At 43.8% G+C, this 26,284-nt stretch overlaps 1 protein-coding gene across 1 annotated transcript; it reads right to left on the bottom strand.

Annotated features, from left to right (window-relative positions):
- Positions 1-232: 232 nt before the first annotated feature.
- On the bottom strand, positions 233-26,284 carry LOC101173141 (paired box protein Pax-6). Its single transcript, XM_023955573.1, has 11 exons — positions 26,161-26,284; positions 22,857-22,910; positions 17,885-18,015; positions 14,115-14,330; positions 13,140-13,302; positions 7,657-7,809; positions 7,444-7,526; positions 7,068-7,218; positions 5,994-6,103; positions 3,710-3,851; positions 233-2,111 (listed from the first exon to the last, which is right to left on the bottom strand). The coding sequence occupies exons 1-11, from the start codon at positions 26,171-26,173 to the stop codon at positions 2,026-2,028; spliced, it is 1,302 nt and encodes a 433-aa protein (XP_023811341.1). The 5' UTR covers positions 26,174-26,284; the 3' UTR covers positions 233-2,025.

The following is a 26,284-nucleotide window of genomic DNA, read 5'->3' as shown; positions in this document are numbered from 1 at the left end:
GTCAATGTAAGGGTGGGGTCATAGGATAGCACAAGGGTTAAACCTGTGGAGCAGATGTAGAACATCTGAGCGTTCCAGGAAAGGCTCAGAGCAACCAGAAATACACTCCCACTGAGAAAAATACTTGTTTTAATGAAGGGAGAGCTTCTCCTGCACCTGAGGGTGTTTGTGCATCTGCTGGTGGAAGGTCCTAAACTGGAAGGGGCATCTGAAGGAATCGATCATTTCCCAATTTTCTGTTTTTTTAAGAAGCATTTATTTTGTGAGAGCTGTTCTTGTTTCTTTAAGTAGTCAAAGTTTACAGAAGTTGACCGGCAATCACAAACAAAATACAGGAAATGAGAAAAAAACAGAGTTTTTCACTGGTCTGTTCCCATAACGATTTTTGACACAGATTCTGCACTTTCAGGTAAGCTCCTCCCCCTCAAAAATTAAGGCCTAACCTTAATACACGTACACATATCACACACACCTATACACATCATATATACATTCTTTCATATATGTATAGACACATGCATACACACAGACACTCATATATAGACACACACACTTATTCACACACTTCATAAGAATTCTTGAAACCACAAAATAAAGTGAAACAAATACAGAAGTTCTCACACTTTGCTGTTGAATTTCACAAGCCATTTAAAGAAGTTTCCTTAAAAATGTAGCCTTCTAAAAACGAGTAAAGTAGAGAAGAGATTCTCACACTGCAAAGCTCAATAATACCAACTATGTTTGTCTGTTTTTTAATTAAATAAATGTATTACACCTGGAATAAGATGACTTTTCTTTCAAAAATACACAAAATAAATATAGAAAATGCTTACATGTCCTGTTAAAGAGTTTATGCTTGGCTCATTTCAAATGAAATTTTGCCCATTCAAGAGGATTTCTCTATGGGTAGGTCATTTTGTCTTATTAAAATGTTGCTTGTCGATTATTGTGTCTGTTCCAAAGTGTGATAAGACTAAAAAGTAGACAAATACTTGGCCAGATTTAGAGTCTTTATGGCAAGTTCTTTTGGATTAGCTGTTTTTTCTGCATTCAGGCTTTCATCCCTCAACCCAACACCAGCTTAAGTCCAGCTTCTCTGCTGCTCACGCCATCTGAATGACATAGAAACAGTTGTTGTCGTGGAAACCATCAACATTCTAAAGTCAGTAACAAGTCCACATACATTCAAAATGCATCTGTATCAAGTAGAAAAACTGCTGCTTCCTGAATTTGCATCAATACATTTTCTTTCAGTCATTGTGTTAACTTAATCCAGCTGCTTCCAGATGTTTTCAAATGTTTCAAACAGCTTCCAGGTGTTTCTAGCTGCTTCCAGATGTTTCCAGCTGCTTCCAGATGTTTCCAGCTGCTTCCAGATTATTCCAGCTGCTTCCAGATGTTTCCAGCTGCTCTTAGGTATTTCCAGCTGCTCCCTGGTCATTCACAGCTCATTCCAGCTGTTTCCAGCTGCTCCCTGGTCATTCACAGCTCATTCCAGCTGTTTCCAGCTGCTTCCAGCTTTCTGGTTGGAAGGTTGCAGTCATGTGATGGTTCACAATACCAAGGCATCTGCTGATGGGAAGGTAAGCCACAGCAGATGTCAGTCAGTCCTTCCTTCTACACTTCTGTCTACATTTCCTTTTGTTGCAAGTACACAAGTGCAATACCCCCTTTTTGGGGGGAGGGGGGTGTGCCACACATCTGTAAATTGTTTTTTTTTTTTTTGTCTGAAGCTTTTCCTTGCGGAAATGTTTCCATGTTTGGCAGCTCCTCACTCACATCCTCTGTCCTCACCAGGCAGACTCTGAAGGCCCTCCCTCGCGGTGCAGAGACCTTTGACGCAGCCCCAGATGAACCTGATCAACAACCGATCCCTCCAGCAGCTTCAGGCTCCCCCAGGACGCTTCAGCAGCACAACTCCTCAGTCTGAGCGCATCTGCCGAGGAGTTGGTCATTCACAGCACTGATGAAGATGAACAGATCTTCACACCGCCCCTCTTAGTGATCCCTGCTGCAGGAGCAGCTTCACTGCAGGCGGGGCCAGTACTGGGACATGTCTGCTTCACTTCCTGGAACTTGGACCGGCACAGAGACGCCAGGAGAGATCAGACCTGGTGAAACGGTAACAGCATGTCTGTCATCAAAACCCAGAAGCTGCTCCTGGTTGTAAACATGCAGTCTTCCAAAAGAACACCCCAACCTCGACTGAGCTGCGGTCAGTTCACTGAGCTGACATGAGTTAGTGGTTCAAATATCAGCCATTTCAAGCCCTCTGGAAGCTTTCTTGGAGCCTTCTTATTAGTTGTTGTTCAGATCATGACTGTTCATTATCAATGATCTTCACACTGGCTGAATTAACCATCAGGTGGCTGGAGCTTCACTTAACAGTCTCTGCTCCAATCATTTTGCACTTTAAGTTGTTTTTGTTTAAGGGACAACTCTATTGTTACCAGAAAGAATATAGACCCATTGATTTCATTATAGGTTTTACCCTTATTTCAGAATTTGTCTTTTTGACTCAATGGATCCATTTTGAAAACATGTCAACGAACACTTTTTCATTGGAAATACTTTTCAGCAGCCCCTCTTTTCTCTTTACTTTAATTTATTATAAATAGTAACAGATGCAATCTTTGCTTTGAGGATATTGATAGAGAAGTACAGAGAAGGTCAGAAGAGAGCTACACTGTCTTTGTAGATCTGGAGAAAACATATGACAGGGTGCTCAGAGGGGAACTGTGGTAATGTTTGAGGAAGTCTGGAAGGACAGAAAAGTATGTCAGAGCAGTGCAGGACATGTATGAAGGCTGTAAGACAGTGGTGAGGTGTGCTGTAGGGGTGACAGAGGAGTTCATGGTGGAGGTGGGATTACATCAGTAATAGGGATGGTGGAAAAGAAGTGAAGAAGTGAGTGCAGGCAGGTTGGAACGGGTGGAGAAAAGTGATAGAGTTTCAGCTCAGACGAAAGAAAAGATGTAGAAAACTGTGGTGAGAGCAGCCATGTTGTTTAGTCTAGAAACACTGAGGAAAAGACAGGAAGCAGAGCTGGAGGTAGCAGAGATGAAGATGCTGAGATTCTCTTTGGGAGGGACCAGGATGGATCAGAGATGAAAACATCAGAGGGTCAACATTTTGGAGATAAAGTCAGACTGAGATGGTTCAGACATGTCCAGAGGAGAGACAGTGAATCTATTGGATGAAGGATGCTGGGTCTATAGCTGCCATGAGATCTCGTGGAAGACCAGAGAGGAGGTTTATGGATGCAACATGAAGGTAGGTGGTGTTAGAGGAGAGGATACAGAAGACAGGGTTAGGTGGAGGAAACTTGTTCACTCTGGCGACTCCTGAAGGGAAAAGCCCAAAGAAGAAGATAATAATAACAATAATAATAATAAATAGAGCTACTCTTGCTTGAGTAATACATTTGGACTGTCAGACCTCCTCTTTGCAATGTCCTTCAAACTTAAACATTTTTGTAGAAGGAGAGCAGTTGATTGCTTTCATGTGATGGTAGACGTGTGGTCTGCAGACAGCAGCAGCTGTTTGTCCATCGCTGAGCTTTTACCCCCACTCTTCTTCAGCTTATCCTGTTGGTTTTAACTGATTCCCCTTTTTTCCATCTCCGAACATCGTTCCTTTTTCAAAATGATCATTTAGATCAGGGAGCTGTCTGCACACCACAAAGACCCACCATGGGATGACCACCCACCTGTTGACGACGTAGCAGAGGAAGTCATAGACTGGCTGCTGAGGTGAGGCTGCATATGTGGGGGAGTGTATGTTTCGTAGCTTCGAGCATTCACAGTGGGGCTGGTGGGCAGCATGCAGGAATAAGACGCCTGACTGGACGCCTGGAAACAAACATTTATTTGACCCATTAAAACAGGAAACTTTTGTCCAAAAAATACAGGAGTCTTGATGACAAGACTTTAAATCCACTGTAAACCTGCAGTTTGCCATGGAGTTTCTGACCTTTGTTAATATTGTGGATTTTTGGAAACTCTGATCTGGGGGGGGGCTAGTTGGCCAATTTTAACTCCCACTTTCTCTACATTCCATCATTTACCACAGTGGAACACAAACACTCAGCTCACCTTTGGACAGAAAGTATGGGTGACAGACAATGATATGCTTGACATGTGTGTGTTTGCATGTGAGGAATGAACGTTTCTTTACATTTTTTATGTAAGTCTTCGTAGTGAAAGCCCCTAAAAGCTCAAAAAATGGATTTTGCATGGTATAGGCCCTTTAACCCCCTTTTATTTTTTTGTTTTTTCATTTATTTTTGAAGCACCGCTCAGGCTCCTGAACCATTTAAAAGTAGTGGAGAAGCTACATTAAGCCATGTTGGAAATAAACAGCATACTTTTAGAACATTATTGGTTAAGGCACATTCCTTCTATTTTTTTTTTTTTTTCTTGTACTGAAATAGATTTTGTTGTGGAAATCAGATAATACTGACTGTTCCCTTTCTATATTTTAGGTTACCAAAATAAAAACACTATGAATTTTCTTGGGTAAAAGCATCTTATTCATGAGATACAGTTGCAGTGCTTAACATTGAGATCATTAAATAAACTGAATTTTACCATTTTATTACAATAAAACGTATTACAATATAGAGGTTTTTTTCTAAATCATAAAAAAGAAAATGTGTTATGGTACAATATCACGATGTGCATTGCAGTATTTTTCAACCAGTGTGCCGCGGCACACAGATGGTCAGGTGTGCCGTGGGAAATTACCCATTCACTGATCTAAAAACATTTCCCATCTCCAGGATATCAGCTCTGTGTTAATTCAAACAGGCCCTGATTAAACACTGAGTAGTCAGGAATATGATAGATCGTAAAATACTTTTTCTTTGTGTTTATTTGATTAAAGACATTTTGATAAGAGTGACCGTAGCGCGATTTAGCTGTAGAGTCAGCTGTTTTCTGAAAAGTCCCGCCCCTTTAACTGTCTCCATCAATCATTCTTGGAGGCTTAATCACACCTCATCAGTCTGACCAATCAGAAATGGTTGAAGTCCTCACTTCCTTGTTTTGATTCTGCTCACAAAGTCTCTCAGTTCCAACAAAAATACCAGCTAAAGCTCGTCTTTAGCGGTGTAGCTTTCCACAGAATCCGGTATCAGACCGTGGAACAAGCGAACAAAAAAATGAAGCTCAGAGACGAGAGTCTATCTGCGTTCGGTGGCTGATTGCACTACATCTCCCATGATGCATTGGGTTTGAGTGACAGCGTATAAAACTGAAAACTAACTTAACTTTTATTACATCTTTTAGAAAAAACAGCTGCAACTTCCAGCTTTTTCTGACACAATTATCACAAAAATGCACCTGAGATCATGGAGGGACTGTACATCAATACAGACTATAGAGTTTCTCCTTTTTAAATTTTTGGATGTTGGTGTGCCGCGGAATTTTGTCAAGGAGAAAGTGTGCCTTGGCTCAGAAAAGGTTGAAAAACACTGCTGAACTGTGTCGTGGGATGCATATCAGGATACATATAGTGTGGCCGGACTCTTGCCAATACATACCCCTAGTAAAATCTGCCCAACACAAGAGTCCTTCAGCTCTGATCTGTTTGCTAAGCTGCTGGACAGGACAAATTAAATAAAAACGTCCTATCAATTGTATCCCAAACAAAAGGAACTTTCCCTTTTGATTAGCAGACAACTTGCTAATTCACAAGGAACATTTCTGCTAATTCAGGGATCGTTTAAATTTGCTGCTATAAAGATGTGTTTTTCATTAAAAAAAAAAGGTTTTATTTCAGTGAAATGTTTCCAAGTAGAATAAGCTAATTTTATAGGAAATCAACAAACATAATTGGTAAGCAGTAAGAATTTTTAAAAGAAAAATTGAATATTTTGGGCCAAACTATCAAATTATTCAATAATCCTTTACATTACATGCTAACACTGGTTTTCTGATGTCTGTGCTTGTTTTTGTGCTGACGTCTAACGCATGGTTGTTGCTGCGTCTTACCTGCATGGGCAGGCTGGCCGCCATGCTAAAGCTGGGCATGGCTGGGAGGCTGTAGCTGTTGGACAGGGCGGGATCTGACCTTCCCAACATGGAGCCGGAAGAAAACGACACTGCAGAAGGAGGAGAAGGCAAACGTCTTTGTAGGGTGGTGCTGAGGGTTTTCAGGAACTCATTACATCCAGCTCCACAGCAACAGAGCAAAACTGATTTGAGGACATTTATGACTCTCAGCAGTGATCCACACATGTGAAATAGCCTAACACAAAAAAGGACAAAATCAATCCAATCAAATGCAGTAAAAATCATGAAAAAATACATCAAATGTACATTAAAGTTGATAAAAAAAGTATTTAAGAAAACCCATAATGTCCAATGAATAAATGAATGTGTGTTTTTTGTGCTCTATAATGGTTTCTGCGTTCTCCGTCTGTGTCATGTGCTGTGTGGACGGCTGGGGCTCCGTCCCTGTTTCTAGTGGATGAAGGTTTAGCGTTTAGGGAGACGACGCCTTTGTCTTCCTGTGGCAGAAAAGCAGGTGTGATTGCACATCGTCATTCTGAAGCATGCTGTCGAACAGCACTTTTCTTGTGGGTCCAGAAGGCTCCGTCGGGTCTTTTCACCCCCCTGCTGTGGCAGAAATAAAGGATGAATGGACCGGAGAACAACAGGCTACAAGGAAGCTGCTGGTACGAAGCCGGGAAGTGACCCTGAAAGGCCCCTTTCTCTTTCAAAGCACAGTATAATTTCAAAGTTTTACCTTTGCTGTTTGTCTGCTCTCCTACAAACCCTTCACAGGTTTTTTGCAGTTCTGAGACATGAGTGTGTTTTTGACAATTTTTTAGCTTTGTGGAGCTAAACTGGCTGCAGAAGATGCTGTTAGAATGGTATCATCACCATTTTTTCGTTTGCTCTTTCCCGTTTTATCTTTGAAAAGCTTCAAAGTTTAGTGGTTAAAGAAAGAACATGTTTTTCCTTTCTGATGTTCTCCATAGAGTGACCCAGCATCTTTGCTGCCTGGCAGAGGAGCTCTGCAGTTTGTGGCGGTGAGGAAGAGGGCGTGGCTTTAGCTGGTACCTGGTGCGGCCGGCTGGGGCAGAAGCTGGTAGGCGGAGGAGCTGAAGCTGCTGCTGATGGGAATGTGGCTGCTGGAGCTGGATATCTGTCGACGCTGATTTCGCAACTTCTCCTCTCTTCTCCACTTTGCTCGTCTGTTGGAAAACCAAACCTGCAGGCGGACGCGAACGCATTTAAGTTGAGGTCATGAATGACACTTGGAGGGAATTTCATCAATGTTTGCTGCGTGTGAGTCAGCCTTAACATCTAGGAGCATGAGGCTAACACTACGTCATCCATTATTGCTTCTTATATTTTTTCCCTGGCCAAAAAATATCCTCCCTGTGTGCTTCTCCTGTGACACTAAATCAATGACATTATGGGATGCGCAGCTTACCTGTATCCTGGCTTCAGGAAGGTCTATTTTGTTAGCAAGACGCTCACGAGCAAACACGTCTGGATAGTGAGTCCTTTCAAACTCTGGAAGAGGAAATTAGGAAGACGGAGAACACCTGAGAACTTCAGTTCAGCTCAGTCGAGTTACAGGCAGAACCAGACAGCGGTGTGTTCAAACCCACATGCAGCGTGTCTCACACACCGCATGTCTCACCTTTCTCTAGTGCTTCAATTTGGTCCTGAGTGAAAGAAGTTCTGTTTCTCTGCAGCTTCCTCTTCAGCTGAAGCCTCATCTGTGTCTCCTCTGAGTCTTCGGTGCTGGAGTTCACCGAGATGCCGTTCTCTCTTCCTTCTGCCTGCGGACACTCTGCCGCGTGAGAGGAAGGCAAAACACACAAAAACCAATTCAGTGATGGCTATCTGTAATCTATCACCCTTCTCTTGTTTGCTCCAAAATCACAAAGATCCTCAGGCTCCTTTGAGGAAAGTTCACGCTGAAAACACTCACGCCTTCATCGTTTTGGTCTGCTTTCACAATGGGTGGACTGAACCAAAAGAAATCCCCCAAAACAGCAGTGAAAATCATCTGCTGCCTTAGGTCCAGCATGTCTGAGGCTTCAAGCAGGAGGGAAAAACACAAACAAAGGAGCTGCTCCTGCCTCTCACATGCTGATTCACCTGCTCTTAAATGTACATGTGGGATGTCTTCTAAATGATGTCATTTCTCCTGTTGGTTCTCTTTGGTCCACACTGAAGTGAACCGCACCAGAGTTCATCTGCAAGGGAACAGAGACCCTCATCTGAAGAGGACCAGACGTCAGGTTAAGTTTTCCCACCTGACAAATCAAGACGATCAGAGGTGAGCCGCCCTGAAGTGGATTCACCTAAAGTCAAAAAGTGTTCTGGGTTTCATGAAAAGAAACGCAGAAGACAACTAAAAAAGCCCACATTAAGGAGCTTTCATGCAACCCTTTCCAAACATTCTAGTCACTCGAGTTCATCGCAATTAGGATTTTGTCATTTTATCATCAGTCATTTTATTTTTGGGATTTGGTCCAAATATTATCTATACTGTCCACCCTGGATTACAGATGACACTGAGAATTTTGGCTGAGCTGAAAAAATGGCAAACTAATCATTTCTGCCAACAGAAAAATATGATTTTTTTGTCCACAGGCTGCAGGATTAATACAGGAAATCATTTGTTAATAAAATTAGTTTATAAAAAACCAACATAGTAAACATGCATCACAATGAATGCGTTCAAAGGCACACTGACAGCGGTACTGGATATGTACCGTACTAATGATAACAAATCTATTAGTATGTGGACATTGAAGACACTGTTTTTAATCATTGCTGCATAAAAGAACTTCACAGCAGATAAAGGTTTACATAAAAAATGTAAAAACAATAATAATGAAACCTTCAAGAATGTTTCTGTCACAACAGAAGATGCTAAAGAGGCTTATTTTGCTACTTTGTCCAAGGTTTTAGTTTATTTTAAACGATAATCCCAACACGTGGAAATAGTTGGGAATGGTAAGAAAGTTCTAAAAAAAAAAAGTTACCAAATAACTTTCAGTTGAAATGATGGACAAACATCATCATCCAGTCAGTGATGCCCCATAGGACCTTTTCTAGTTTCATGTCGTGTTTCCTTTTTTAACATTTCGTTTCATTTCGTTTTCTGAAATGTTTGTTTCCTTTTTACAGAAACTGTAAATGGTAGGTACTATGGGATGTCTCTGAGTGGACAACAATGTTTGTTCATCATTTTAACTGAATGTTATTTGGTATAAAGCGGTACTGGATATGCGGCATTCTAATGGTAAAAATTCTGTTAGTATGCGAACATTGAAGACACATTTGACAAAACTCAAACGTCTTCATCCAGTCAATAATCTCTCAAAGTTGCCGCTGTTTCTGGTGTCAAGTTGTTTGTTTCCTTTTTTAACATTTAATTTCAATTTCTGGAAATTACTTTTGTTTTATTCCATGGTCTGGGTGAATACTCAATTCTGATAGGCTGCTGGGTGAGAACTAAAACCTTATAACGAACAGTGATAAATAATGTAGATCTAAAAAGTAGTTCCGGTCACATACTGTATCTTAAATGTTTTGTATCACTGCGCCGGCTTCTTTTAAACAAACTTTATCTTCATCATCTGGACAGAAACAAGCGGTAAGAGGTGAACTTTCTCTCTGAACTGATGCTTTATTTAACACATCGAGATCATCAGCATAGATATCGCTTTCCTTTGCCATTGCACTGGAGGTCATCACCATGATGATTTGCTGCACCACATATCAAATAGTCCGCTTTTTGTGAAAAAGTGGTTTAAACCTAAGTACTAAAAATGTTTTGAATATTTATTTCTTTTGTAAGTGACCATGGTATTAGCGGGATAATGGCCTTCAAAGAGTGCTTTTTTTTTAAATAATGCACCTCAAAAAACCAATCGTTCAACCGCTAGGCTTCCATATCATCTGTTATTTTCTGATAATGAACACCTTGTCAGCCATTATTTTTAATACTTGTGACACGTTTAATTCTTATTTCACTTAATTTCTTTAGAATTGTGTTTCTGTTTTTTTGGAATTTTGTTTTGATTTATAAAATGTAATGTTTTGGGTTTTTTGTTTTTTTTGCTTTTTTAATTCTTGTGATCTCTAAAATGTTTTTCTGTTGATTGATTTGTTGGTGGCATTTGCACTTCAGGGTCACGGGACAAAGGTTGCAGATGTTCAGAGATTTCGTGGACGGACATCAAAAGCTCCTGTGAGCTACTTTCATTCATCCTTCATTTGGGGACTGAACAGATCAATTCAAATGGAAAATCTGATTTATAGGGATCAGGATCTTCCCTCTAATATATCACCAGAGAATAGGAGAACCTCGGAAAAAAAACACATATATGTAAAATAGAATGAAGTAAAACTCAGCAATGTTGTTCTTTTGTACAGCATGACTATGGGTGTGTAGGTTTGTCTTCAAAGTGACTTCGGAGTGGAGATCTCCAGCTTGTGCTCTGTGAGCAGACGGAGCTTGACTCCAGCTCCCAGCGGTACTCATGTTTTTTGTGGTGCTAGCCTAATTATTCATTATCCCCAACAGACAGAGGCTGCAAAACAGAATGAAGCCATTGCTCAGTGTCACAGTCAGTCAGGCAGAAAGAGAGGCGAATGAGAGCGGACGCCCCCTCCCTGCTGACACAGACACACACACACGTCGCAGCCGGCGCCGCCATGCTGCAGCGCGGCTTTGTTTCACTGTTGTAATCCCAGAGCGATGGAGGAGGAGCAGCATATGAGCCTTCTGTACACAGCAAATGTGGCCCTCAGCCTCCGGAAACTGCCATTTCTCATCTCTAATGACAAACTCCACAATCCTAAACAGAGCTGTGCTTCAGTTCTTCAGCTTTCAGTTCAAGATCCAGACCTTCATGCGTATTTGGAAGTGCCCATGAGCAACACTTCTGTTGCTTTTACCCTCCAATATGTAGCTCCAACCGACAGCTTTTATTCAGTTCTCTACTATTACATCTGCTTCCTACAGCTGTGAGCTGCAGCAGGAAGCAGCCTATGGCCACGCCCTCCACACTTAGACTGGCCAATCAGATCACACACCTGCTGACAGGAGGACTGAACACCAGGCACCCTGTCAGCTGTCACATTTCCCCTTTTATACTTGTTTAAATATTTCTTTTAATAATCCAACTGTACACAAGAACACACATCAACCCCTCCACCAGTCAAAGAGCAGCTGATGAGACACACCTCCACCTGTGCAAGGCGACTGCCAAGAAACATGAAGCAGAGCGAGAGGTTTGCAGGTTTTTGGAGCTATTTCCAGCAAAACCTCTGACTTCTTTCCAGCTGACTCACAAAATAAGTTAAAGTAGGCCTGCTAAACAAATTAAAACTACATTTTGTGCTTTTTCACAAGCTCCTAAGGGCAACTGTTCCCTGGAGAGAGGGAGGCCAGCCAAGACCTTTCTGGAGAGAGAGCTGGAAGCATCCATGCTGAGGGGAGGTTGGGAAAGGTGCTCGAGCACCGGAAATGTCCAGTAAAACAAATACCTTTCTGCTAATGATTCCATTCTGAAGCAAAGCCAACATCTGGATGAGTGTAGCTGCTGAGAAGGTCAGGACCACTGCTGGCTGCTCCAGCATCCTCTTTTCAGGTATCGATAAATTTAACTTGTTATCTTAAAGTCAAGATTCCAGAGTCTGGAGGAAAATCCTTCAAGGACTGACACAAACAGCATCAAAGCCACCATCCAGTTCAGGAACCACCATGAAAGCTCACAGCCCATTTAAACCACGGACAACCTAAAGTCCTGTAACTGAGACCTCCAGATCCGTGATCAAAAGTTCTTCAGCAGCTCAGCAGGCTAACCACCAACCGTTTTATACTTCATCCCTGTTAAGTGTCCCTGAAAACAACAAATAGCCAAACAGGCTTAGTGAGATCAGCAGCAGATGAGATCACGGTTTCATCTGCAAAATATCTTGATCAGATCAAAGATCGGATTAGAATCCAACCGTGTACATGGGCCCAGAAAAGCTTTTTCCGATTATAACAAACGTTTACATGGGCCACACTTTTGGACGGAATAAATCATTTGGAAATGCGCAGAACTCCCTAAAATACCGGAAACTGCTGTAGAAGAAGAAATGAGTTCCGTTGTAAACAAACCTGCAGCATAGAGCGAGATGATCTTCCAAACGCGCTATGGTTATCATGGAGCGCCTGTTTACTCATAATATTGTTGTAATCTGTGTGGTCAGTGCTTTTTTTGTGGCGGAACAGAGCCAGAAGAAGGGTTAGGAGAAGGCTAACACGTGCTAACAACATTATCCTTTGATGAACACAAAATCCACGTGGGAGATGCTGCAATCTGCATAAATATGTGGGAATAACATCAGCCTGTATTTTGTCTGGACACGACTGGAAACACAAATTCACGTGATTGTTTGAAGGGTTTCTAAGGACTGAGCGGCATTTCTGCATTCCAAAGCCGCTCCTCTGCTCGGAGACACGGTCCACCTGAGTCCGGCGTTCGCTCAGGCTGGGTGGCCGGACAGACTGGAGCTGACACCGTAACAAAGCACCCTCCCCTCCCCGCAAACACGAAGCTAGGAGTCCGGCTGCTCTGCTCAGAGACACGCTTCACATGGGTGGAGCGGTTGGCCGGTTCTGTTCGTGCTCCAAAGTCTCCTCTGGAGCGCCACATCGTCTATGCATGACGTAACACCAGAGCAGTACAGACCCACGATCGGAATAAACCGTTTACATTCACCACGATCGGATCAACAATCGGCATAACCCACCTATCTCCATCTGAAAGAAATTTTGATCCGAACGAGTCTGATCGGAACAGAATATTCTGAACGGCGTGTTTACACGACGCATTTTTACTCTGACCAGGCGTTCATTCCGATTACTTTTGTCCGTGTAAACGCAGCCAATGGCTTTGGTGTGCCCACAGAAAATGTCCTCCGCATCTTTTCTGACTTTGTTTTTACGAGCTTCACGTTTAGCTGGAGCCAGTGCCACCCCAAGAGGCAACATCTGCAACATCTGCACTCACTCAGTCCTCCAGAAGGACCTGAACACTGACAGAAACTGAAACACACCAAGGGGAGCGGACTGCCAATGGAAGAAAGGGCAGTCAGAGGAAGAAATCTCACCTGTGGAGGAGAGTGTGGTCCCAGCATACCAGCTGGAGCGCCCCCCCCAGCTGGTATGCACGTTGAGCATCTTGAGTTTGTCAAACATCCCTTCTGTTCCCAATGAGCCCATTTGCTGCTTGTCACTGGCCAAATTCCTGAGGACTCTGTTTATTGAAGAGACCTGCAGGGGAAGAGGAGAAGAAGGTTGGACCGATGTCACCAAACTCAGAGGAGCAGCATGCAATCACCCCAGGATCCTGAGCTCTCCTCAGTCTCAAAAAACCAGGAGAATGTGGGTCCAGCACATCATCTAGACAGATCAACAGAAGTCAGACATTCTGACTGCTCTTCCTGATGAAATAAAAACCATCGTTCTCTCATTCTACACCTCCAACAGAGCAGAACATCTCCACCAGTCCTGTACAAGGATTAGCATCTTATTTCGTTGAGGTCTTCATTCTGGCCTTCCAGGATGAAGACTTAATTCATGAACAAGAAAAAGTTGGAATTGTGCGGCTCTGAGAAAGCCACTTAAATCTGAAGAGTCAATTCAGATTCTCTGGATCTTAATGTAAAAATATGTTTTTGCTTAATAGGGAAAATATTCCATTAAAATAGTTGTTATTTTAAAATGAATCATTCATTCTCAGTTAGACGTCACCTGTTAATGTACAATCTCTTATATCCAAGTAATTTAACTTATAATTGGGAAATATATTTGATAATACATTATTATTTAAAGCCACTGCTGGGTAATGTTCAGAACATCTTGAATTTTGAGAATCTCCCTTAAGCAAAAGCTGTCCTTAAAATAATTCCAGGCAATGTGAAAGCACGTATGAAAAATGAGCAGATAGGCTCACTCACTTTTTTTTTTATCTGATTACATGTGGTTTTTATCCAGAAAATATATTTTTCAAAAGATTTTGTTTAAACAAGATGGTGGTTCCTGTCAAATGAGCTGCCGTCCTCCTGAAAGCAGAAGGCTCTTACACTGGGGATGTTGTCATTGGAGCAGACGCCCTCCGCCAGCAGCCGGTCTCTGATCTCCCAGGCAAAGATGGACGGACACTCTCTCTTGTACTGGGCAATCTTAGCAACCACCTCTGGGGTGGCCACCCTGGGTTTACTCCCTCCAATGGCCCGGGGACGGATGGATCCAGTCTCATAGTATCGGCCCAGGATCTTACTCACACAGCCATTGGACACCTGCAAGCACATGAGGTCATGAAGCACCAGTTAGAAACCATATTTGTCTGTGAGCGAGAAGCATGACACCAGGCGAAGGCTCATATTAGGATGCATGGAGTAACATTTATAGTCTTTTTTCAATCATGTGTTCCCCCGCTTATTCGTGTTTCTATATTATTTTTTTCAGTCACGTGAATCCTCCAATTCATCACAAAAACTCTGCTCAAGACGCTCGTATGAGACTTTTACGTCTGAAGGACAGAGGAGGGGAGCCGGGATGAAGAGCTCGCCGGCCCGTCGTCTTCCTGGACTTAGGAATCTGTCACAGCTGGTTCCACCTGCTACTTGATTCACTATAACCAAAGTTTGTGTCGCTCCATGGAGAAATGACATCAGCTGACTCGGAAACATCTGGAAAATCTCTTGATACTCTGAAGAAGAAAGTCACGGAGAATAATGATCATCCGGGTGAATGATGGATGGATAAAAAATGATGAGGAAGGAGGAACGGACTCCTGGATTTAAGGCACAGAGAGAGACACTAATGTGTTATACAGTAAACTACAGTACAGTCTATTGATCTGAATACAAAAACTCTTTATGTTGAGCAATATTTTCTGAAGGTTTTTGATGAGTGAGGACATTTTTCAGCCGCGGGGGGGGGTTCTCCATATCTGCGGTTTCTGGTCCCCAACCCAGGTGAGTATGGTGGGAATATTGTAGATGGAGAATTCCACATGTATTTCTCAGTCCAAGCTCACTGAGGAAGTGTAAGGAGAAATCATGAGAGCCGGGAACTGCAGCAAACACCCGAGGACAAAAGAAAGCCCCAACATGACCTATGGAAACTCCGAACAAATGCAAGCTTACTGGTAATCAGACATTGCTTTGGACTTGTTTTTAACATGTTGTGTGGCACACCTGTGTTCAGCTTTAGCAGTGTTCTGCTTCAGGTTTTCCAACAGGTCTTGGGCAACAGGCCTGCTGGAATGTTACCTCAGCTAAAAAAAAGTGGTTTAGATAAAAACTGGAACCTTTGGAACGGGACCAACCCTGGTTTGAAGAGAACGCTGCTCCATCAGTGCACTCCTCCACACAGGGATCAGAAGGAGAACATTTCCTGAATGAGGGACCCCAATCATCTATTTTCAAAGCCTTCCCAGTGGTCTTATGATTATGCAGTTTTTCGCCACAATGAAAAACCTGTGTCATAGTTTCTAGGGCATCGTTTCTGCAGAGCGGTAGGAGTTAATGTGAAATTCAGATCTGAGTTGTGAGCGGGACTGTTGGCGCGGAGTAAGATTGCACTCAATTCCCATCATCCCTTTATTTATACTCTCTCCTGCTAGCTTACAGCCCCCCATACCCCAACCTAACTTTGGTGCTACAACAAACAGTGAACAATGTCAGAGCTATCCAGCCGTACAGTTTTAAATTCCAGCTCAGACCAGGAAAACAAAGACGTACTTGGATCTATTGGTCTGACAGTGGATGATCAGAATGGAGCAGAGCTGGGAGATGGTGAAGCTTTTCAAACAGCAGTCTGCTCCTGATTCACCACAATTTGAGGAAAAGCTCCAAAACACAGTTTTCATTTTCTTTATGTCCTCCACCATGAGAAAAATACTACAAAACATGTTAAAAAACACAAAAACACTAATTTCGTTGGAGTAAAGAGGTCTCTGCAGGGTTTTCTAATGTCCTCCTTTCAACAGTTACCAGTCTCTGGCTGAAAAGTGTGTCAGAGAGAAAGGCAGAGGTTTCTGAATACCTCCAAACATACTCATGTGCAGAAGCATTGCCTCCTAAAGCATTTCAAACTAAAACGTCTGCTCAGGGTTTAACAGTGTGGAGCACGGCAGCCATGATAACAGAGGTGAACTCCACCATATTTAGAAGAAAAAGAGACAAACTTTAGTGGAGACTGGAGACTCACGCTGTCCTGAATTCCAAAGCTGTCATTCATTGTCCACCTCACTACGTCTGAAGATTAGATCATTACCAATTTAAATCCACGTCTTCACTTACCAACCCCATTCTCCCCCCTTCTTCTGCCCTCAGGATGCATCATCAATTCCCCCATCAATACCGGTGTTCAGACTCTGAACTTTCATCACCTGAGGCTCTGCACCTGATCAGAGCTCATCCAGATTCCAACATCTATTCCAGTGTTTTTCAATCAGTGGGAAATAGTCAGATGTGCCGTGGGAAACTGACCTCATTAACTGATCTAACAACATTTCCCATCGCCAGGATATCACCCAATCATTCTTGGAGTCTTAATCACATGTCATCAGTCTGACCAATCAGAAGTGGTTAAAGTCTTCACTTCCTTGTTCATAAAGTCTCTCAGTTCCAACAAAAATACCAGCTAAAGCTTGTCTTTAGCGGTGTAGCTCTCCACAGAATCCGGTGTCAGACCGTGGAACAAGTGAACAAAACAATGAAGCTCAGAGACGCTAGTCTGTTTGCGTTCAGCGGCTGTTTGCACTACATCTCCCATGATGCATTAGGTTATAGTGACAGCGTCTCAGCGCACAATAAGTCTCTTCTCTTAACGTCTTGAAGCAACAACGAACACACATCAAACAGTTTTTGAATCTTCTAATTTAACTTTTATTACATCTTTTAGAAAACACAGCTGCAACTTCCAGCTTTTTCTGCCACAATTATCACAAAAATGCATGTGAGATTCCGGAGGGACTGTAGATCTATACAGACTATGAGCTTCTCCTTTTATTTTATTTTTTGGATGCTGGTGTGCCGTGGGATTTTTGTCAAGGTTAAAGTGTGTGGTTGGCTCAAAAAAGGTGGAAAAACACTGTCCCATTCATGTAACGTTCAAAGACGTCTTGCTTTATTCTTCTAATATCTCCCTTTTGAATGACTTTCAGCTCACTTTCTCTCTGCACTTTCTTTGTAGTTTCTATCTCTTCTCCTAAAGGGCAATACCTCACCCCAACTGGGTGGGGGTGGGGGGGGTCCCAGCCACTGAAGAAGCTTTGGTTAGAGCCTGAAAAACAGATTTGAAGTCCTCACATGATGCTCTCTTGTAGCTGTATCAATGTTCAGGAGAGGATCAGGCTCTGTTTTACTATTTGCAGAAATACTGAGGGTTCTTGCAGTCACAAAGAGAACTCTGGAATTTTATGAGCCAGCATTTGGGTCATCTTAAATCTGCTTTTTTTGTTTAAAAGTTTGTAAAACTCAGACCTGACGTCTTCAACTGAAGTAAATGAAACAGTTATTTGTGGATTCTCTCAAAAGTGTTGCGTGTCTTTCTTGATTTTTCTGCCTTTCTTCATGTGAGAACACCCTCATGTCCGCTCTCTGTGCCCTTCCTGCATCCTTCTTCTTCTAAAGCCTAAACAGTTTGTTACAGTTTTCTTCTGAATTCTTCATCATGAGGCCTCTGAACCCCCTCCCCCTCGAATGCAGCGGCCTCCCTCACCTGATGGAAGCAGACCTACAGGTGGGCATTTGTGAGAGAGCAGCTGTTCTGGCAGACCTCTTTAGGCCACGTGACACCCCCCCTCCCCCCCCCCCCCCCCCCCCCCAAAAAAAAAAGGTACCTGAAGGATTCTGGAAATGTCACATGGCCGAGCACCGCTGTGGGCCAGCTCCACGATCTTCTGCCTGGTGGAGTCGGGCAGAGGTCTCCCATTCACAAATACCCCCCCGAGCTGGTTGACCCCGCTGTGACCTGCATGCACACAAACCAAAGGGTCAGAAACGCAGAGTTCATGCCCAAACATTTTGGAAAACAAGCTGTAAAAATGGTGTTTATTCTGATTCCAGTGACGCTCCGTGATGCCATGTGAGGGTTTAGTGTTTATCAGTGAACAACAGAGGTTTCATGTAAAACAGCTTCTGGCTCCTTCAGGACACACCAGAACGGAGGCTCTTTGACCATGAAGCCCTCCACCAATCAGCAGCACAGGTGGAGGTGAGCTGCACCACTGCAACGGCCGTCAAGTCTTTCTTCATTGATACAATTATGCCGTTATGTCAAATTACCGGAAGTAATGTTGCAAAATCTGTAAATATAACCTCATCTTAGTCTATTTGATTTGATTTGGTTTGATTTGATTTGACTAACATTTAAAAGACCATTCTTGTACAAGAAAAAATTGAAAATAAAATGATGTGATGATGTGCGACAGAAAAACATCTGTTTTTACATGAAGAGTTCTACAAAACGAAAGACAGAAAATGAATAAAACTGAAACAAAGCAGAAGATCTAAAACTAAGAGTCAACAATTTAATCATCAAATTCTTCTCATGCTTAATGAATACATCTTTATAGCAAATACATAGCTTAGTAAACCAATGTCTCCTTATATTTTAAATAGATTCTGATTCTGCTGTTTGATCACATGACTAAATGACGCAGGTGATGAACACGGATCAGCGGCTTCAGTTTGAATCCGCCCGTGGCGTTAATGTAACCAGACATAAAAGCTTAAAATCCACGACACTCGTATTTAATCAACTTCATGTCCTGCTGCTTTTCCTCCCCTGTTATGCTCAGGATGTGGCATTTACCGGGATGATGGATTCTTTTCTGTCCGGTGTTGAAGATGCTCTGCAGGACCAACTTTTACCCCAAAAAAAAAAAAATCATGCAAACCACAAGAGCAGCTCAATGCCCCTGAACTCAGCTGTCCATGACAGAAAGAATCACCTTCTCGCTGGAGAATTAGTTTGTTTGCAGAAGTCCTCAAAGCCCCCATGACCCCAAAAGAGGTTGAGTGAAGGATGGAGAAATCCTTCACCATTTCTAGAAGTTCTGGTACATGCGTCTCCTGAATGACTTTTCCAGCTTTCTGAAGAACTTTGCTTTCGGGAAGGGACTTTTTCAAAGTATTTCTTTCTTTAATTAGCTGAACTAAAACTCAAAAAGCCAACCTAAATTATGACAGCAGAGTGTGAGAAGGAGCTGAAAACATGTAGAGGAATCAGAGGAAGATCTTCTCAGTGCTCTGGTTGTTACAGGAGCACTGAAGACAGGAGCTGCAGCCTCCGGGGAGGATCTGAAGCCTGGACGGCCGTGCTGTGCCGCTGCTGACAACACGGTGCCGCTTAAGCACAGATTTTCTCTCCTTCAATTGTCCATTGTCTGCTAATGGCTGAGGAGGGGGGGTGTGCAGATTTATAAACCTCTCAACGGGACATTAATAAATCATGCAGCGAGTCAACACGCCTGCACAGACCTTACATAATGAAATGGGACAGTGTCCACTTCATGCTCCATTAGGTCATCTTCTCAGCCGCGACTGCTGCACATATTATCCTGCCGAGTCGGCTTTTTCCTCACTTCACAGGCTCGGAGCACGGATGGCAGAAATATAAAAACACAGTTTGACAGCAGCTGCTGCCGAAACTCAAATCAGCTTTTAATCAGCCTAGAAACGTCTCCGTTTTCCCTCTGAGCCCTTCAAAAAAGGGGAGACTGGGAACGGATGCACGCAGAAAGACTCAAAACGGATGCTTTTTGTTTTGTTTTAAGTTAAAAGAGCCTTCAAATGTAAAGCCCATTCTTTACTGCTCAATGTGAATGTAGACACATACCAGACGGCTCTACAGAGCAGCAATAACTGCACGTGGTTGAACTCAAGAGTCTTCATCAAGTTTTTTTCTGTGATGAAAAGACTGACAGGAGGACAGAGAGGAGGACTCGTTTGAGACCGGAAGCATTTTTAACCATAAAATGTTCTTAACTTAACCGAGGCTGCGGAGCTTTGAGCAAACATCCTCCCTCTGCATTTTTAAAAAACCTCTCAAAACCTATTTTAATAGCCAAACCTTTGACAGCATGAGACGTGCTCTCCTGGTGTGTTTGACAGTTTTGCATTTATCTGCTGTTTTTATGACATTTATTTACCTTTAACTGTTTTGTTGTTTTTACTGTTTGGGGGGGGGGGGGCCTTATTTGACAGCTGTCATTTTACGGCATCGTATAAATGAATCAACTTGAATTTGAACTACTGAAGTAAATGTCAGCAGCATTAAGATGTTTTGTAAAAACAAGCAAAAACAAAACTCGGATTCAGTTCAATCTTTTTCTGCAAATTAGACTTTAGAAAAGCGTTCCGTTTTTAATTTTACAAATGACTCTTCGTTTTCTTTCTGAAAGAATTTCTCGGATTTGGAATTTCCTGCCAACCAGGAATCAAGCTGAACAGCATTTCTGAGTCCTTCATCTCAGCATGTTCCGTCTCTGTGAGGAAGGTGCACGTGAACAACCACAGGTTGGACTACCCCCCTCCATGCCCCCCTCCCCTACCTATCCTCACATCTGGAGAAGCAGACAATGCCCTGGATCAGAGGAGGGTCACCCCCCGCATTGCTCCCCCCGCCCTGGGTCTGCAGTTTAATTAAATTATGGGACAGGTGTGGCCCGTGCACGAAGCGTGACAGTGGTTTCCTCCTGCCTCTCGTTGTGAGCGCGCAGTGCGCGCGGTGCGCACGGCGCCGTCACCGCAGAAATGTTAATCACAGTGTCATTTCCCAGAGGAGCGCGCCGGGCTCTCCTCTGCTGACACACAATTAATACGCAGACATATGGAGTTGATTTGGCTCGCTCCCTGTGAAGTGCGCGCTCGCGCGCAGGTGGGCCTTTGGGAACAGCTCAGCAGCTTTCCCTGGAAATCAGCTCATTCTCACCGCACCTGACTTCAATTAACTCCGACTCCAACTGCGTCCTGTTGTTGTCGTGAACTCCTCGGAGCGAGACGGACGGAGCCGTCAGTGGGCTGGGACGGAGGACTGGTTCTGGCGGAAAACCAGACGCGCGTTCAGAACCGCTGCGCACGCCTGAATCCAAGAACCGAGAGGCCACTTTGTGTTTGAGACACACAGTCCGGGTCCGCGACACCACAGACAGAACCGGGTCAGATCAGATGAGCTGATGTCTTAGTCAACAAAAGAGGGAGCCGATCAGAGGCGCATTCTCGCGGGGGGCGCCAGCTGGAGGGGGTTTTCCTGGACTAAAACCGCCCAAAGTTAAAGAATTTGGGGGGGGGGGGGGGCATGTTTTTGGAGCATTTTTCTCATGATGGAGAGCAGATATAAAGAAAATTCAGATTCAAATAACATTTCTGAGGATTTCTTTATATAAATTTTTGTGAATCAGGAGCAGAAAGCCAAAGGAAATGACCGGAATAAATTATTTCAAAATTCATGTCAGTGTTGCGTCCAACTCAACATAAAAAGGTTTGGTAACGTGGTGATGATTAACAGAAGCCAGCCAGCCTTCACAAAGAAAACCCAAACTGCTGCGTGTCAAGTGTGAGCTAACCTACTATAACTTCATTACATAACTAAATTTAAAGGAACAAAGAGAATATGTTTTGTCCTTAATTGTATGTATGCAGGCTTTGAGTTTTTGGGGGCGGGGCATGGGAGGTTAGGGGGGGGGGGGCACTGACCCGTGTTATGCCCTTGGCACCAAACTAGTCAGAAGTCCAGAGACGGTTTAAATGTTTAGCACAACTAGTTCAAACTAAAACCACATTTTGGGGGGGGGGGTACAGACCCACTGCTGCCTGAGCCCATCGGGGTCGTTTTCTGCCCTCTTGGACTCACATCACCTGCAGTCAAAACTTTTGGGGTTGTTTCTCAGTCTGCAGCCCTGGGATGTGAACCCTTCACTAAGCATTCATGTCCATCAAGTTTATGTGATATTTGTCTTTGGTCATTTGTGTTGTTTCATATTTGCCCCCCCCCCCCCCCCCCCCCTTGTATTAATTCATTCAGTAATGACTTCAGTGATGAATATTGCTGTTAACCTTTGGAGGCTCGTCCACAGCCCTGTTTCCCTGCAGAATTACAGTTGATTAAATGGAAATGGGTGATTAGAAACAAATTTAATCTGAATTTGACGGGAGGTGTAACCCACAGCCGCGCAGGTGGAGATGGATGTGTGTGCGGCCATGTACCAGGCAGCTCCCACAATGCACTGCAACCTTCCCTTTAAGTTCTGGAGCAGAGTAAAAACAGCTCACGTTTGGTTCTATTTGACTCCAAAAGGAGGGAAGCCGTCCCAGCCATTCGTCCAGTTGGACTCTTCCTCAGCAGCCATTGAGGCTAAAGTTTCCAGACTCAGTTATGGTGAGGAAACAGGGAAGATGAGGAAGACCTCAGCTCACAATGATGAAGTCATTTTTCAAATTTGAACTACTACTTCTGTTCTTCAGTAGCTTTTCAGGCATTTGAGACACATTTGCCTTTTAGTCAACTTAACTAACAATTAATAGGAGATCCTGATGTTTGTACAGACCTGTTTTTGGATCCTAAATCTTCACATTAGCATTGTCTCTGTAGCGATCGGAAACCTGTTAACGAAGTCTTAACGAGCTAAAAGCTCCTCCCTCTGACTGAGCTGTTCCTTCAGATGGAGTCAGATGAGCAGGGAGCTGAGATGTCAGCTGGTCCAGTTGTGCTGATTTTGTTGACATTGTTGTTTATACATTTTTCAAATTCATAAACAACAAATGAAGCCTCATATCACAAATCAGAAACAGCTTGGAGAAGTTACTCACTGTTCTGCATCATGGAGGCCACTCCGGTCTCCCAGCTGGCCGGACTTCTGTAGTCTGCAGACACAGAAACAGTCGGTTAGAGTCCTGCACACACACTCACGGACACACTTGTGGCTCAGATGATGTAAGCTTGCTTTACCCTTGTGCTATCTTAGATGACCCCACCCTTACATTGATGTGTTCTTTCTACCATGACAAAGGTGGACAGAGGTGGAAAGATTTCATGTAATCCATGGACACCAGTGAAGATCACAAATCATTGAAGAAAAAAGGTTCAGAGCACTGTCTAGTGGGTCTAGATGACCCAACTCCCAATGTTAAAGTGCCTAGGATAGCACAAGGGTTACAGGTTTCAGGGTACTGACTGACAGATTTCATTCATTAAATATGTGCAATAAAACCACGTTCCTCCTCTAACAGTCCCAGTGTTGGGACACACGCTTCTGTCTCCCCTTCCGACCACCAGAGGGAGCCATCTCTTGAGTATTGACTTAGTTTGTCACTCCATCTCCCATCAACCACCGCTCACTGTTCCCGCTCCTTCCAGCAGCTGTTCTGCATTCAGTGACAACCACTTGTATATTTAATCAGGCACCGGCCTTTGCTCGATGTAAAGTCTGGTTGTGAATTTGCGGACAGTCGGAGTGGCGCAGCTTTGTGTTTCCCCTCCGTGTATTTTGACCTCTACTTGTGGCGTCGCTCTGCCTCACCCCCACCCCCACCCTCACCCCCTTGCCCAGTATGTGTTCTTATTCACTTCCTCCTCCTCCTGTGATAGTCAAGAATCACCGTTGCACATGGGTCCAAACGCCTCTTCTTCACACATGTTTTTCTCTGTGTAAAAGTCTTCTTATAGCTATAGTGTGTGTGTGTGTGTGTGTGTGTGTGTGTGTGTGTGTGTGTGCGCGTGTGCGTGTGTGTGTGTGTGTGTGTGTGTGTACAAAGTGTGATGTGTTCATTTCACTGCTTCCGCCAGTCTTGCTCTTTCTCCTCCTCGCTGATAGATTTGGAAAATTCTCCTGACTTCAAGCCATATCTGGATGTTTTGATAAAAGCTCTCCTTTATGGTGGCACCGTTTTGTAATAATTGATCTTTTTCTCCTGTAATATAAATGATTGAGAGCACAGGGCAGGCATCTGGGGCAGCCTCCCTGCAGGAGCGTTGCGTGATGAACCGCTGCGGCCTGAACCACATTATGGGACTTTCTCTGAATGCGTTGTGCGTCTCGGGATCCACGCAGACTGCACAGACAGTCATAACTCAATCTTTGTAGAAGATCACCTGCATTGGGGGTTCTGACGCTGACGGGGTGAAAGCAGAAAACGCCAAGAGAATAAAGGGGGAACATTCTTACAGAGAGAGGGTTTCCCTGAAGCTCGTGTTCTGTGGGCCTGAACACATCAGTGTGGAAAAGGACTGTTTGAGACATTTGGGTGAAAGTCTGACTTCTACACATTTATTTAAAAACTGATTAAAATCGATGTGGATGTGACGCTTAGAAAAAGGCCTCAAATATATATATATTTTTAAAGAATAATGTGTTTTATACGGGTGGAACTGAATCCTGCAGTTACTTGGTGAACTTGACGGCCGTCGGCTGAAGCTCAGATGAGTCTTCTGTCAGAGGAGAGGAAAATTCTCATCTGGATAAATTCAGGTGTTCAGCCTCGTGGGTTTCATCTCTCACCTGTTTTTTTTACCCGCGTGAAAACTGTGGGGAAACGTGTCTGCATGAGTTAGAGTGCGTGGGTGCTGGTGCGGAGCTCGGCTTCAGGGAGCACAAAGGCCCGGCCCGGACCGACCCGGCCTACTTTAGTGCCCTGCGGGCTTTGTGCGCCGTCGCCTTGTTAGTTGCGGCTCGTTAAAAAGCCCGCGACACAAAACCGCCGCGGGGAGCCCGATTTATCCCGAGCTAGCGCCAGAAAGGGCCGAGATGGACCGACGGACAGAAAAGTTGGAGAGGCGAGGCTCTGAGAGGAGAACAGAGCGCCCAGGAAGCGGCTGGAGCCCCCGGAGCAGCGGCGCAAACGCGCGCGCTATCGCGTCCAGCAAAACAAGTTACACGCCAGAGTATCCCAAGCAAGTTCTCCCGCTGAACTATTTCAGGACGTTAAAGAATTGGGATGAAGACGGAACTGTCCCCTGACCTCCCGGCGCTCCGGTGTGATGGGTGACGGGAGCGGCGGGCCTTACACTGATTGTGGGAAACCGCAGAAATGTCCCAGGGTCATTGAAGGCCTCTCAAGAAAGCGGAACTTTCTCTGGAACTTTTACAGCCACAAAGAGAAATATGTGCACCCGTGCATGTTTCTCAATGCGGCTCAAAGTTGACGCATTTTTCCCCGCAAATTTAAGCAGAATGAGGTTGAGCGCGCGCGCGGGGCCTGCGGACCCAGCAGCTAAACGGCGCGGATTACGTCTGTCCTCATCACTTCATCTCCACGGAAATGTCCTGCTGAAGCCGCACACCAGCAGTTTTTATTCTGTTATGGATTCTTATTTCGGCACTATTTCTTTTCATAAAACAGAAAAAGTTATTTGCTTTTTGCTGTTTTTCTAACTAAATGCATAGTTATTTAGATGAAATATATCAAATCTTAAAGCCTAAATTTTTCGGAAATGCAGGTAAAAAGTGCGTCACGCCGCAGCGAAGGAATTATTGTGTCATTTCGTTGGTTTTCCTCCTAAACTCGGGTTCCCTTCACCTGCGGGTTTTTCTGGCGCTGCGGTTTCTTCAAATCCCGTGAAATAATCTGAAATAATCCTTCATGAAAACCGGATTCTAATTTAGCAGCGCCTTAAATTTAAATGACTTGTCATTTGCAGACCTCACCGGCGCGCAGGTTCGAGGTTCCCAAACGAATCTAATGCTTTTTTCTCTCCTCTGCACGACAGTGAGTCACGCAGGCCGAACCGGCCGAACCGAACCCCGCCGTTTCGGGCACGGAAGATCAAAGAGTTTCAGTCGACCTTAAACCCATCGTAAATGTTATTTTAGATAAGAAAACATCCATTATTGAGGTAAATCAGGATCCCGAAATAAAGAACCGAGTAAAGGTCCGCGAGGGAGAAATAAATGGCGAAGAAGAAAGTTTTTTACAGGCCACAAAATCAATAAATGAAAATAAAAAACCGGAGAACAAACATTTTCTGAATTAGCAAATATTTACAACTCATCGTATTCCTTGTTTCTTTCTATCTTTCATTCTTTCGTTCTGTCTCAGATGTGGAACAAACGGAAACTTTGGTCTCGCGCGCTTCATCTCATGATGGAGGGAGAGAGGAGGATGAGGAGAGGCTTACCTTTCTGGGGCATGGTGGTGAAGCACAAACTTTGCGTTTCTTCAGTTCTCCAACTGCTTCTTTGGCGTATTCTTCCCTCCAATTAATTTCTCCTTGACTGAGGAGACAAGTGCAGAGAGACGGA

This window comes from Oryzias latipes, chromosome 6 (genome assembly GCF_002234675.1).
Source record: "Oryzias latipes chromosome 6, ASM223467v1".
NCBI lineage: Eukaryota > Metazoa > Chordata > Actinopteri > Beloniformes > Adrianichthyidae > Oryzias > Oryzias latipes.
This window is presented reverse-complemented; position numbering and strand designations above follow the sequence as displayed.

Bases quoted from the DNA above. Each gene is read 5' to 3' on its own strand.
- LOC101173141 (XM_023955573.1), bottom strand. The intron at 13,303-14,114 runs GTAAGAGCCTTC...CTTCCCCTGCAG, and splicing joins CCAATGACAACATCCCCAGT to GTCTCTTCAATAAACAGAGT. The intron at 2,112-3,709 runs GTGGGTGGTCAT...CCGTTTCACCAG, and splicing joins CTCTGCTACGTCGTCAACAG to GTCTGATCTCTCCTGGCGTC.